Source organism: Terrapene carolina, unplaced genomic scaffold (genome assembly GCF_002925995.2).
Source record: "Terrapene carolina triunguis isolate 2854851 unplaced genomic scaffold, T_m_triunguis-2.0 Scaffold114, whole genome shotgun sequence".
Taxonomy (NCBI): domain Eukaryota; kingdom Metazoa; phylum Chordata; order Testudines; family Emydidae; genus Terrapene; species Terrapene triunguis.
Window position 1 is genome coordinate 923813 of NW_020664465.1, and position 15217 is coordinate 939029.

General features: G+C 45.4%; 1 protein-coding gene and 1 pseudogene across 1 annotated transcript; one reads left to right on the forward strand and one right to left on the reverse strand.

Annotated features, from left to right (window-relative positions):
- Nucleotides 1-365: 365 nt before the first annotated feature.
- On the forward strand, nucleotides 366-1322 carry LOC112122752 (olfactory receptor 14I1-like). The gene has a single exon (XM_024221473.2). The coding sequence runs from the start codon at nucleotides 366-368 to the stop codon at nucleotides 1320-1322; it is 957 nt and encodes a 318-aa protein (XP_024077241.2).
- A 10248-nt stretch (nucleotides 1323-11570) lies between these two features.
- LOC112122932 lies at nucleotides 11571-12532 on the reverse strand (annotated as a pseudogene).
- Between the last annotated feature and the right edge of the window lie 2685 nt (nucleotides 12533-15217).

Genomic DNA, 15217 nt, shown 5'->3' on the forward strand with positions numbered 1-15217 from the left:
TATGAAATGAAGATAAGATTCACATAACTTTATACTTCTTTGAGTGAAAAGGTTTACAGACCCCTACAAAGCAGTTGGTGCTTACTCTGTTGTCCTTCAGCTTGGTGTAAATCAGCGGTGATCTCATTCCGTCAATGGGCCTGACTATCCTCTCATTCTGCCCAGTGTAAATCCGGACTAACTCCACTGGAGTCAATGGTTCCTGCACTCCCCTTCCCATATTACACCAATCTGCACAAGCCAAGGGTCCGACTCGTGTGAATTAAGGTGGTTTTCACAAAAGGAGAGTTATTTTACTGATGTAATCCTGACCATTGCCCTTCTCCTTCCCTCCAGAGGCAGCACATGATTTTCTGAGGAAGAAAATGTCCAACCGAACCACCTTGACCCAGTTCCTTCTCCTTGGATTCTCTGACATTTGGGAGCTGCAGATTTTGCATTTTGTGGTGTTCCTGGTGATTTACCTGGCAGCCCTGATGGGGAACCTTCTCATCATCACAGCCGTAGCTCTCGACCACCATCTGCACACCCCCATGTACTTCTTTCTGGTGAACCTGTCCATTATAGACCTCGGCTCGATCTCTGTCACCATCCCCAAATCCATGGTCAATTCCCTAATCAACTCCAGCTCAATATCCTACGCTGGATGTGTCACCCAAGTCTTTTTCCTCATCTTCTTGATGGGAGCAGATTTTTCCCTTCTCACCATCATGGCGTATGACCGATACGTCGCCATCTGCCAACCACTGCACTACGAGAGTGTGATGAACTGGAGAGCTTGTGTCCAAATGGCAGTCAGTGCCTGGATCAGTGGAATTCTTTACTCTGCACTGCACACCGGGAAGACATTTGCAGTAACTTTCTGTGGAGGTAACATGGTGGATCAGTTCTTCTGTGAAATCCCCCAGCTCCTCAAACTTGCCTGCTCTGACCTATACCTCAGTGAAATTGGGGCTCTCATTTTTAGTGCATGCATAGTCTTAAGTTGTTTTGTTTTTATAATTGTGTCGTATGTTCAGATCTTCAACACAGTGCTGAGAATCCCCTCTGAGCAGGGACGGCATAAAGCCTTCTCCACCTGCCTTCCTCACCTCATTGTGGTCTCCTTGTTTGTTTGCACTGGCATCTTTGCCTACCTGAAACCCACCTCCAGCTCAGCATCAGGTCTGGACCTCGTGGTGGCTGTTCTCTATTCTGTAGTGCCTCCAATGATGAATCCAGTCATCTACAGCATGAGGAACAAGGAGATCAAATCTTCACTGAGGAGACTGAGTTGGGGGAGGTTATTCACCAAGAATTATTTTTCTGTCTTTCTCGAATAAATACTCTTTCAGTTGTGTCTCCCAGTCCGTGCCATTTATTTCCATGACAACACAGTTTATGCAGAAGTGGGCCAGATTCTGCTCTCAGTTGCCCCCAGTGCAAATCCAGATTAATTCCACTGATGTCAATGTACTTGGGCTGGTTTACATCAGCAGAAGATCTGATCCAATCCTGGAGTTAAGCTGGTGTGCATTTCATGGGAGGGAAGAATCAGCCTTTTATTCTGTGCCCAAGCAATGCCTATTAGACTGCGTTGCCACTTACACCTGTTCCATGGACACTAGAAAGCAAGGATGGGAGCTTCTTTCCCTTGTGTGTATAAATGAAGGTCAGAAGGGACCATCATGATCATCTAATCTGACCTCCTGCACATTGCAGGTCGCAGAACCTGACCCACCCACTCCTGTAATAGACGCTTAGCCTGTGGCTGAATTACTGACATCCTCCAATCATGGTGTAAACACTTCTAATTACAGAGACTTCACCATTTACACTAGTTTAAACCTGCATGTGACCCATGCACCGTGCCGCAGAGGAAGGTGAAAATCCCCCAGGGTCTCTTCCAATCTGACTCCAAATATGGAGATCAGTTAGATGTTGAGCATGTGGGCAAGACCCACCAGGCAGATACCTGGGAAAGAATTATCTATAGTAACTCACACTCTTCCCCATCTAGTGTTCCATCTCCAGAAGTTGGGGATTTTTGCTACTGGCAATTGCCGATGGGCCAAATACCATTGTAGGCGGTTTCATCATGCCATCCCCTCCATAAGCTTATCAAGCTCAGTCTTGAAGCCAGTTAGATTTTTTTGCCCCCACTGCTCGCCTTGGAAGGCTGTTCCACATGGCATTTAAAGAAGTCAGACTGGCATAAAACTGGCATATGTGAGAAAATAATGAGACCTTAACATTTAGGGCTAGATCTTTAGCAAACCAGTGTAGTTCTATTCACTTTGATAGCGCTTAACCAATTTACAGTCTATGGGGATCTGGATTCCTAATTTCAATGGACATACATCCATTTACATCTATCCTTGATAGAAGCTATGTAGGTGTTGATTTTCAAGCAGGATCTCGTACTGCCTATGCTACAAGCACTAAGTGAACTAGTACAGAGAAAACAGCAGACTCATAAGCTGCTGTACAAGCTCTGACCACTAGAGGGGGACAAGGAGCCACACTGTGTTAGTCTGGGTTATGTGCATTTTCCGGAGTTTGAGGATCTGAGTGACCGTGTGTACCTGAGAATAAACTGCAATAACAATGACATGGGATTAGTGGGAACGTCTGGCATCCAGGATGTCAGGTGAATTAAGTTCAGATAAAGCAGCCGCACAGAGTCACGTGTACATATGCCACCCACTGGTCTTTGTGTTTTTCAAATCCCCTCTGCACCCCATCCCCAGAGCCCATGATTCTGTCACACCCCTACCAGGGAGCCTGCTTGTTTAGATCAAGCTGCAGGGACTCCCACCCTTACGTCTGAAGGTCCCTGGTGCAACCACAAGGTACCAGCCAAGATAGTGACCATCATATAAGTGCAACAGGGGCCCTATTTTCTATATTTATCATAGAATCATAGAATCATAGGACTAGTCCAGTCCCCTGCACATATGGCAGGGCTAAGTATTATCTAGACCATCCCAGATCGGTGTTTGTCTAACCTGCTCTTAAAAATCTCCAGTGATGGAGATTCCATAACCTTCCTAGGCAATTTATTCAAGTGCTTAACCAATGTGACAGTTAAAAGGTTTTCCCTACTGTCCAAGCTAAACCGCTCTTTCTGCAATTTAAACCCATTGATTCTTGTCCTATCCCCAGAGGTTAAGTAGAATAAATTTTCTCCCTCCTCCTTGTAAATATATTTTATGTACTTGGAAACTGCTATCATGTCCCTGTGACACTGTGTGCTCCAAAACAGTACCCTGGCACCCCCATATTTTCCATGGTGATATGACTATGATAGGTTTTGTACAAAATATGCCTTGTGAGGTATCATTTCAAAAATCTTAATATCAAAAAAACATTAATATCCTGTTGCATTGTATGTGCTATCAGTGTATGGGAAGTTATGAAATTTTCTATGTGTGTGTTACTGAAATATATTGTAAGACTGGGAACACCTACAACCAGCCTTTCAGGTACAACAATGGAGAAGACAGCCAGCATTGATGGCCTGTTAAGGGGAATCCACACTACCAAGGACTATCACAGGATCTGTATACAATGAAGGCTTTCCAGAGGGAGGACATAGAGAATGGAGGCTGCTTTACTCACATCATAGCAAAGGATCTTTCCAGAATGCTGGAGGAATTTGTAAAGGGGGGAAGTGACATCATTACTTGGTCTCACTCCCCCCACAACTCAATGCCTGGAAAGACATCTTGTTGACAAAGACTTTGAACGGGGGAGGTGGTCCCAGGCTGAAAAGAGGAATCCCAGTCTGTGTCGGAAGGAACTATACCATCATGGTGAGACATTGTTTGAGTCAAATCCTGTCTAGTTTATAGAACTCAGATTGTAATTTTGCTTTTATTTCTTGGGTAACCAACTTTGATCTGTACGTTTATTACTTATAATCACTTAAAATCTATCTTTCTGTAGTTAATAAATCTGTTTTATGTTTTACCTTAAACTGTGTTTTGCTTGAAGTGGTTGGAGAACTGTTCAGTGTACAGAAGCTGGTGCACGTCAACTTTCCTTTGTAGAAGTGGCTGATTGGGTAATAAACTTTCACCGGTGAGACTTCTGACCAGGTGTGATGGGGTATACCTACCCTGAACCAGCCCCTAAAGGTTTAACTGTGCTTTGCAGGCTGAGGAAGCCCTGGATCTCTGACTATGCTGGGCATGCTAAGTCTGGAGGCAGACTATAAAAGGAAGCAGCCCAACTCAGTGTGGGCAGGCTGCTGAAGGGGGAGGATGCAGACTGCAGGTTCTCTCCAGGGAGCTGCTACAGGCCCCAGATACAGATCCAGAGCACACAGAGCTCCAGACTGACCCCAGACTGCCTGAGGAGCCCAGAGAAGGTTCCGCACTGGCAGGAGCTACCACTTGAGGATCCTACAAACTCGGGGGAGCTGTAGAGCATCGCTGAGGGAGAAAGGGTAGGAAGTAGCCCAGGGGACTTAGACTTTTCTCCGGTGAGTGAACTGGGGAACCAGTCACTGTGTTTCAGGAGGATGCCCACTGACTTGGTGGTGAGTACCCTGACCACTGCCAGGGCCCAGGGCTGGGACTCGGAGAAGAAGAAAGGGCCTGAGTCCCCTTACCCTGGGCACTATACACCCCTGAGTGGTGCCTCCCTTCCCCAACAGGCCAATAGGCCACACAATTCCACAGAGTGTGGCAAATTCATTGACTCTGGACATTAGGTCATGCTGCCCTGACTGGAAGGGTTACTTTATTGACTCTGGCCATCTGCCTGCCTGACCTGGCTTCTCAGGAGGTGTACTGCCTGCCAGAGGCCTGTATCTGAAACATTATGGAAGGATTCTTGAGGATCATCTGTCCCTCTGACTACTACTACTACATCCATCTGGGAAGTAATGGTATCTGCGATGTATGACCCTGAGCAGAAAAGCTGTGATAACTGGGCTCTGGAAGTGAGGGTAAAGGATTTGGGGGTGCAGGTGGTGTTCTCATCGATACTCCTGGATGAGGGTAGGGGCCCAGGCAGAGACCGACACATCCATGAGGTGAATGCCTGGCTGCGCAGATGTTGTTGCCAGGAGGGCTTCAGATTCCTCAGCCATGGAAAGCTGTTATGGGAAGAAGGGCTGCTGAGCAGAGTTGGGGTCCATCTATTGAAGAAAGGGAAAAGTATCTTTGGCTACAGACTGGCTAACCTAGTGAGGCTGGCTTTAAATTTCGTTTGAAGGGGGAAGGAAACAAAATCCCACAGGTAGTCCAGAACATGGAGACCTGGGTGAAGGGTTGGAATCTGGGGGAAACATGGGACATCGCAGCATGAACAAAGGAGACACAAGAGGGAACATAGAGGGGAAATCTAACAGTCATCTTAGATGTATGTCTTCTCATGCAAGAGATATGGGGAATAAAAAGGAAGAACTAGAAATACAAATAACAAGATTAGTGTTAAGTATCAGAGGGGTAGCTGTGTTAGTCTGGATCTGTAAAAAGCGACAAAGAGTCCTGTGGAACCTTATAGACTAACAGACGTTTTGGACCATAAGCTTTTGTGGGTGAATACCCACTTTGTCAGATGCTAAAGGTGCTAAAGGACTTGGCTGATGTGATTGCAGAGCCATTGGCCATTATCTTTGAAAACTCATGGCGATCGGGGGAGGTCCCGGATGACTGGAAAAAGGCTAATGTAGTGTCCATCTTTAAAAAAGGGAAGAAGGAGGATCTGGGGAACTACAGGCCAGTCAGCCTCACCTCAGTCCCTGGAAAAATAATGGAGCAGGTCCTCAAGGAATCAATTCTGAAGCACTTAGAGGAGTGGAAAGTGATCAGGAACAGTCAGCATGGATTCACCAAGGGCAAGTCATGCCTGACTAACCTAATTGCCTTCTATGATGAGATAACTGGGTCCGTGGATGAGGGGAAAGCAGTGGATGTGTTATTCCTTGACTTTAGCAAAGCTTTTGATACCGTCTCCCACAGTATTCTTGCAAGCAAGTTAAAGAATTATGGTCTGGATGAATGGACTATAAGGTGGATAGAAAGCTGGCAAGATCATCAGGCTCAATGGGTAGTGATCAATGGCTCCATGTCTAGTTGGCAGTCGGTTTCAAGTGGAGTGCCCCAGGGGTCGGTCCTGGGGCCGGTTTTGTTCAATATCTTCATTAATGATCTGGAGGATGGCGTGGACTGCACTCTCAGCAAGTTTGCAGATGACACTAAACTTGGAGGAATGGTAGATATGCGGGAGGGTAGGGACTGGATACAGAGGGACCTAGATAAATTAAAGGATTGGGCCAAAAGAAACCTGATGAGGTTCAACAAGGACAAGTGCAGAGTACCACACTTAGGACAGAAGAATCCCATGCACTGTTACAGACTAAGGATCGAAAGGCTAGGAAGCAGTTCTGCAGAAAAGGACCTAGGGGTTACAGTGGACGAGAAGATGGATATGAGTCAACAGTGTACCCTTGTTGCCAAGAAGGATAATGGCATTTTGGGCTGTATAAGTAGGGGCATTGCCAGCAGATCGAGGGATGTGATCGTTCCCCTCTATTCGACATTGGTGAGGCCTCATCTGGAGTACTGTGTCCAGTTTTGGGCCCCACACTACAAGAAGGATGTGGAAAAATTGGAAAGAGTCCAGCGGAGGGCAACAAAAATGATTAGGGGACTGGAGCACATGACTTATGAGGAGAGGCTGAGGGAAATGGGATTGTTTAGTCCGCAGAAGAGAAGAATGAGGGGGGATTTGATAGCTGCTTTCAACTACATCAAAGGGGGTTCCAAAGAGGATGGATCTAGACTGTTCTCAGTGGTACCTGATGACAGAACAAGGAGTAATGGTCTCAAGTTGCAGTTGGGGAGCTTTAGGTTGGATATTAGGAAAAAAATTTTCACTAGGAGGGTGGTGAAGCACTGGAATGGGTTTCCTAGGGAGGTGGTGGAATATCCTTCCTTAGAGGTTTTTAAGGTCAGGCTTGACAAAGCCCTGGCTGAGATGATTTAGTTGGGAATTGGTCCTGCTTTGAGCAGGGGGTTGGACTAGATGACCTCCTGAGGTCCCTTCCAACCCCAACTCATATTCTATGATTCTATGAGATGAATGTAGTGGAAATTTCCAGAGGCAGGTATAAATATGCAGGCAAGAATCAGGCTAGAGATAATGAGGTTAGTTCAATAAGGGAGGATGAGGCCCACTTCTAGCAGTTGAAGTGTGAACACCAAGGGAGGAGAAACTGTTTTTGTAGTTGGCTAGCCATTCACAGTCTTTGTTTAATCCTGAGCTGATGGTGTCAAATTTGCAAATGAACTGAAGCTCAGTAGTTTCTCTTTGAAGTCTGATCCTGAAGTTTTTTTGCTGCAGGATGGCTACCTTTAAATCTCCTATTGTGTGTCCAGGAAGATTGAAGTGTTCTCCTACAGGTTTTTGTATATTGCCATTCCTAATATCTGATTTGTGTCCATTTATCCTTTTACGTATGGACTGTCCAGTTTGGCCAATGTACATAGCAGAGAGGCATTGTTGGCACATGATGGCGTATATTACATTGGTGGACATGCAGGTGAATGAACCGGTGATGTTGTGGTTGATTTGGTTAGGTCCTGTGATGGTGTCACAGGTGTAGATATGTGGGCAGAGTTATCATAGAGGTTTGTTGCATGTATTGGTTCCTGAGTTAGAGTGGCTACCCAACTACAAAAGCACCCTGACTTCTGCTGGGAGAGCAATACAGGAATGCACAGACAATCCAGGATTTTTTTGGAGAGTGATGGGGACAACTTCCTGGTACAAATGCTGGAGGAACCAACTAGGGGCCGTGCTCCTCTTGATCTGCTGCTTACAAACAGGGAAGAATTGGCAAGGGAAGTAGAAGTGGGTGGCAACTTAGGCAGCAGTAACCATGAGATGGTTGAGTTCAGGATCCTGACAAAAGGAAGAAAGGAGAGTAGCAAAATATGGACCTTGGACTTCAGAAAAGCACACTTTGACTCCCTTAGGGAACTGATGGGCAGGATCACCTGGGAGTCTAATATGAGGGGGAAAGGAGTCCAGGAGAGCTGGCTGTATTTTAAAAAAGCCTTATTGAGGGCACAGAACAAATCATCCCGATGTGCACAAAGAATAGCAAATATGGCAGGCAAACAGCTTGGTTTAACAGCGAAATCTTCGGTGAGCTTAAACTCAAAAAGGAATCTTACAAGAAGTGGAAATTTAGACAGATGACTAGGGAGGAGTATAAAAATATTGCTAGAGCATGCAGGGGTGTAATCAGGAAGGCCAAGGCACAATTGGAGTTGTAGCTAGCAGGGGATGTGAAGGGTAACAAGAAGGATTTCTACAGGTATGTTAGCAACAAGAAGAAGGTCAGGGAAAGTGTGGGACCCTTACTGAATGGGGGAGGCAACATAGTGACAGATGATGTGGAAAAAGCTGAAATACTTAATGCTTTTTTTTGCCTCGGTCTTCACAGACCAGGTCAGCTCCCAGACTGCTGCACTGGGCAACACAGTATGGGGAGGAGGTGAGCAGCCCTCAGTGGTGAAAGAACAGGTTAAGGACTATTTAGAAAAGCTGGACGTGCACAAGTCCATTGGTACAGATCTAATGCATCCAAGGGTGCTGAAGGAGTTGGCTGATGTGATTGCAGAACCATTGGCCATTAGGTTTGAAAATTTGTGGTGATTGGGGGAGGTCCTGGATGACAGGAAAAAGGCAAATATAGTACCCATCTTTAAAAAAGGGAAGAAAGAACCCAGGGAACTACAGACCTGTCAGCCTCACTTCAGTCCCCGGCAAAATCATGGAGCGGGTCCTCAAGGAATCCATTTTGAAGCACTTCGAGGAGAGGAACGTGATCAGGAACAGTCAACATGGATTCCCCAAGGGCAAGTCATGCCTTACCAACCTGATTGCCTTCTATGGTGAGATAACTGGCTCTGTCGATGAGGGGAAAGCGGTGGATGTGATATATCTTGACTTTAGGAAAGCCTTTGATATGGTCTCTCACAGTATTCTTGCCAGCCAGTTGAAGAAGTATGGATTGAATGAATGGACTATAAAGTGGATAGAAAACTAGCTAGTTTGTCAGGCTCAAGGTGTAGTCATGAACGGCTTGATGTCTAGTTGGCAGCCAGTATTACACGGAGTGCCCCAGGGGTTGGTTCTGGGGCCGGTTTTGTTCAACATCTTTATTAATGATCTGGATGATGGGATGAATTGCACCCTCAGCAAGTTCGCAGATGAGACTAAGGTGGGGGAAGAGGTAGATACGCTGGAGGGTAGGGATAGGGTCCAGAGTGACCTAGACAAATTAGAGGATTGGGCCAAAAGAAATCTGATGAGGTTCAACTAGGACAAGTGCAGAGTCCTGCACTTAGGAAGAAAGAATCCCATGCACCGCTACAGGCTGGAAACCGACTGGCTAAGCAGCAGTTCTGCAGAAAAAGACCTGGGGATTACAGTGGACCAGAAGCTGGATATGAGTCAGGAGTGTGCCCTTGTTGCCAAGAAGGCCAATGGCATATCGGGCTGCATTAGTAGGAGCATTGCCAGCAGATTGAGGGAAATGATTTCCCCCCATCTATTCGGCACTGATGAGGCCACACCTGGAGTATTGTGTCCAGTTTTGGTCCCCCCACTACAGAAGGGATGTGAACAAATTGAGAGTCCAGTGGAGGGGATCAAAAATGATTAGGGGGCGGGGCACATGATTTACGAGGAGAGGCTGAGGGAACTGGGATTATTTAATCTGGAGAAGAGAAGAGTAAGGGGGGATATGATAGCAGCCTTCAACTACCTGAAGGGGGGTTCCAAAGAGGATGAGCTAGACTGTTCTCAGTGGTAGCAGATGACAGAACAAGGAGCAATGGTCTCAAATTGCAGTGAAGTAGGTATAGGTTGGATATAAGGAAACACTATTTCACTAGGAGGGTGGTGAAGCACTGGAATGGGTTACCTAGGGAGGTGTTGGTATCTCCATCCTTAGAGGTTTTTAAGGCTGGCTTGACAAAGCCCTGGATGGGATGGTTTAGCTGGTGTTGGTCCTGCTGTGAGCAGGGGATTGGACTAGATGACCTCCTGAGGTCTCTTCCAACCCTAATATTCTGTGATGCTATGATTCATATTTAAATTTAAGCACTGGCTTATGAGTTCTGTGAGATTAGTACCTTAGTTCAGAATATTCAAAGGAGCGGAGTTTTAAATACATATGTAGTATACACAACCGTGCACAAACATGGTTTAATAAATAATAACAATAATAATGCAGCCAACTTCTGTGATATAGACACAATTGTATCTTTGTGTGGATGAGAGACCATTGGCTAGATCCCAATCTTGCCTTTGAAGCAAATGGCTAAATCCTATTTGTTATGGTTATAAGGTTGGAATAACCTCTGCTTTCTGCTCTGGTCTTTGAGTGAACACCCTCATGTCTCTGTCTTGTGCCTGTCCCTCTCTTAGAGTTGAATGACGTGATTCTCTCTCTCAAACTGGGTCCCAGGCTATAGCAATTTGTGCACCCACCGTGATTTCTCCCACTGTGCTTGGTACCTGCAGTTCTTCCCACAGGAGCTGTGACCAGTAGTAAGTTGAGTGACTAGCCCGGCCTTCACCATACAAAGTACAATTTATTTACCGCCGTAGGAACAAAGTGTAACATAAGAAAAAATATGAGCAATTCCAGATCGATCACTGCAGTAGTTTGGTAGGATAAACATTTATGTTTATTACCGAGACTCAGTTTGTCTTTAGGAAACATTACAATAGCTTTCTATTCCAAAATGATTTTCCACCATAGCAAGAAGAATACTGTATTTACTTATTTATTTAAATAAAAAAGATGATATACTTAATTTTATAAGGAGTAGGTGCCCTAACACATCATAAATAAGACAATAAAATTCCATCAGCATTAAAACAATAATTTAAACAGAAACTCAGCTATGCACACACCTTCAGAAACTTTTTTTAATGCTTCATCTTTGGGGAAAGGAAAATTCCAAGTCACCCAGAAAACCCTTTCAAAGACATTATGACATTGACACCTTGAATAGATGACAAAATAAATGGATATCCACATTTAATCAAACATATACCACCCTGCAAATTCCCCAAAAGTCACCTGGAACAAAGAAGCAAGTCAACCAATGAATCAATAAAATGAAACAACATGAAAAAGAAACAATCAAGCAAACAAACAAGCCAAACCTCTCATACCCCGATCACATTTTTTATCCCCAAAAAAGGAGAAATGCCAGAAAGTTCATGAAGACCACTAGTGACTTAGCTATGGCTATTGCTATTCTGTGCAACATGCTCAGATAGCATGGCAATGTGAGCAGTATAAATCTCAAAGAGAGATGTTAGCAGTATAAGACAGATAGATAGGTGTGTATGTACATTTATGGATAGATATTTAGATTCTGATCTTATTTACACTAGTGTAATTCTAAATTACATTTTACTTCAGTGGAGTTAGTCCAGATTTTATGATTTCATAAACAGATTGCACTCAAGGAGACAATTTTGTCATCAGTTGATTATATCCATAAAGAAGCTCAGAATAAAATCTCAATCAAGAACCAATGATGGACATTTTAATTCTTGGTGAATAACCTCCACACAATCAGTTTCTTTAATGCAGCTTTGATCTCCTTGTTCCTCATGCTGTAGATGATCAGATTCATTATTGGAGGCACCAGGGAATAGAGAACACATTCATTGAGTACATGAAACCCACCTCCATCATGAGATCCATATTTGATGCTGAGCTGGAGGTGGGTTTCATGTACTCAAAGAAGCCAGTTCAAAGAAACAAAGAGACCACTGTGAGGTGAGGGAAGCAGGTGGAGAAGGCTTTACGCCGGCCCTGCTCAGAGGGGATTCTGAGCACTGCTTTGAAGATCTGAACATAAGACACAATTATAAAAACAAAGCAGCTTAAACCTAAAAACACACTAAAGGCAATAGCCCAAACTTCACTGACATAGGAGTCAGAGCAGGCGAGCTTGAGTAGCTGGGGGATTTCACAGAAGAACTATTTGATGACATTGGACTGGCAGAAGGGCAACCTGAAGGTGTTCCCAGTGTGTAGTGCAGAGTAGACAATACCAGTAATCCAGGAACTGGCTGCCATTTGGACACAAGCTCTCCTGTTCATCACTCTCTCATAGTGCAGTGGTTGGCAGATGGCGACATATCAGTCGTATGCCATGATGGTGAGTAAGGCAAGATCAGCTGCAATGAAGACTAAAAAGAGAAAGACTTGGGTGACACATCCAGGATAAGAAATCGACCTGGTGTTAATGAGAGAATTGACCATGGATTTGGGGATGGTGACAGAGATGCAACCGAGGTCTAGAATGGACAGATTCATCAGGAAGAAGTACATGGGAGTGTGAAGATGGTGGTTGATGGCTATGGCCGAGATAATGAGAAGATTCCCCATCAGGCCTGCCAGGTAAATCACTAGAAACATGACAAAGTGCAAAATCTGCAGCTCCCGAACACCAGAGAATCCCAGGAGAAGGAACTCGGTCAGGGAGGTTCGGTTGGACATTTTCTTTCTCAGTTCATTGTGTGATGGCTGTGGAGAGAAGGACAAAGACAGTGGTGGGGATTACAGTAAGAGAGGGAGTGACCCTGAATCCCCACAGTAATATCTCATGATGTGAGTGTCAACAACGCACAGCACTTGTCAGTGCTATTAACTAGGAGTGGTGAGTTATCACACACGTGCAAATTAACATGGTGTTGTACCAACTTAAATTAAAACTAGCAGAATCTTATAAGAGGGACATGGCAAAGAACCACATTTATTGCAAATACAGGCAAGAAAAGCAACACAATATCAAATTACTTATTTCCAGATATAACCCATCATTAGACACACACACACACTCATTCCTAAGAGTTGTGTGAGGTTGTTATAGTTACCCACCTAAGAGTTGCTCATACCAAGTTACTGGTCAGGTAGCTTGGACACGGGAGTGGAGCCGAGCCTTTGTCCGATGCGCATCGGATGCTCCTGGAGGGTGGTAGCAGAACCAGACTCAACATCTTATCATTTTTACTCAGTTCTTATAGAGATTCTCTCCTAAGGAGGAGCTTTTCCCCACAGCTATAATCTTTGATGAAATAATCAATCAACATGTAGCACCTCCATGATAACTGGGCAGGGCCAGCTCTAGCTTTTTTGCTGCCCCAAGCAGCAAAAAAAAGCGCCGCCCCCCCCCCCCCCCCCCCCCCCCCCCCCCCCCCCCCCACCCCCGCCCCCCCGCCGCCCCCCGCCCGGCCCCCGCGCGCGCCCGCCCACCCCCCGCCCCCACGCCGAGCGCCGCCGGAACCCCTCCCGAGCACTGAGCCCCGCAATGCCCCCCGCCGAGCGCCGCGCCGCCGGAGCCCGCCCCTGCCCCCTGCCAAGCGCCGCCGGAAGCCCCCTCCAGTGCCGCGCCCGCACCTCACCCCCACCGAGCGCTGCCGGAACCCCCTTCCAGCGCCGCGCCATCCCCTCGCCAAGCCCCGCGCAACCGGAGCCCGCCCCCCCAGCGCTGCGCCGCCGGAGCGCCCCTCCCCGCGGAATGCCGCGCCACGATCCCCCCGCCGCCCCTTACCAGGTGCCGCCCCAAGCATGTGCTTGGGTGCCTGGTACCTGGAGCTGGCCCTGCACCTGGGAGGGTATCTTGTATATCTTCGTTCTTCAGCCATTCGGTCCTCTTGTCTGGTGATAACAGCAGGGGTTCCGGCTTGCCCTTCGGGGTCATCCGGTCACCTTCGCCTTGCACATTCTTTGGCCCAACGATGCGAGAAGCTGCAATGCTTAGGCTGGCACTGTAACTCTTTCATCTTCTATTTTCCCATGCATATATTCACACAAACACTCTTATTCTGTATTTCTTCTACCTTCACATCTACTTTCTACTTTCCCCTTTAATTATCATCCTCCCTTTACATCCATCTTCTAACACTTCCACTAAATTAATTAACATAAGGATAGGAAAACAAGCAAAAACATAATAAAACATTCAAGAAAGGCATAGCCCTTCTTCAAAGCCACAATAATTATCTCATAAGACTTTTATCTTTTCCCTTTTTGATTTAACTATTTTGATTCTGGCTAACAATGGCTTCCTTAAAGTCAATGGAGCTGCATCACTGTTTGATGAGGGGCTAATAGCATTGCTCAGCTACATCTGTGTTGTGTAATTTCCATCTGCGACTGTATATCTGGCCTTTGCCGTTCAGTGGCCATCAGGAGACTTGGTTTCTATTCTTGGTTCTGCCACAGACTTGCTGTGTGACCCTGGGCCTTCTTGTACCTCTATTTCCTCTACCTCCCTTTCTCTGTCCTGTCTACTTCAGGCTGTGACTTACTATGTTTGTGTGCTGTCCACCTGTTAGGAGTATTTCTGTTTATCAGGCATCAGTGTGAAACAGAGGATACGGTGCTAGAACAGGAGATCTGGGGGCTAGCCACATTGCTCTCTTCTATGTAATTAAGCAAAGACAGGCTTTGGCTGGGGGCTTCAACTCTCTGTGCCTCAGTTTAAAGGTGACTGCATGTATAAAACATAGTCTGAGGATACTAACATTGCCGCTTACTCAGTTTTACCATCCTGCAAGAATCTTGTTGAAAGAGCAATAAACGTGATTGGAATAGAGGGTGTTATTGGACAATATTAATGCTGGCCCACTGGCTTAAATATTAGTTTCCAATCTGGGGAATTCAGATATTTTCTGTTCAAATTATTTCAAAGGAAAGTGGGCTTTAAATTGAAAACATTTTATGATAGGTCTGTGCTATCCTTAAAATCAACGTATGTATTGGAAACATCTTTTTCTTTTTAAAAAAAACTCAGTGAAAATTTTTCAGTTTTCAGCATTTTTTACCAGCAATTGTTTGGTTCTCGATTTACAAAACCAAAAAAATGGTTTGGTTTCTACAATTTCAATGACAATAGAAATTTTTATGCTGGAAAAAAAAATGAGCAGCTCTAGATATTTGATTAAATGATAGTAAAAGTTTCTAAGAGTTCCAATTTGTAACTCATAGTTCTAGTATTACATTGCTCCACTATATTAGCACCCACACATATTTAACTGAAATAGCAGACTTACAGTGTTGATCTTTGTGGAATGTTTCCCAGCCTCTGAAGCATTGGACAGTCCACTGCCAGGATTCTTCAGTCATTGTCTGTCTTTGCACCTGTCAATAATGCCTCATCACTGTGTTATCAAGCTGCTG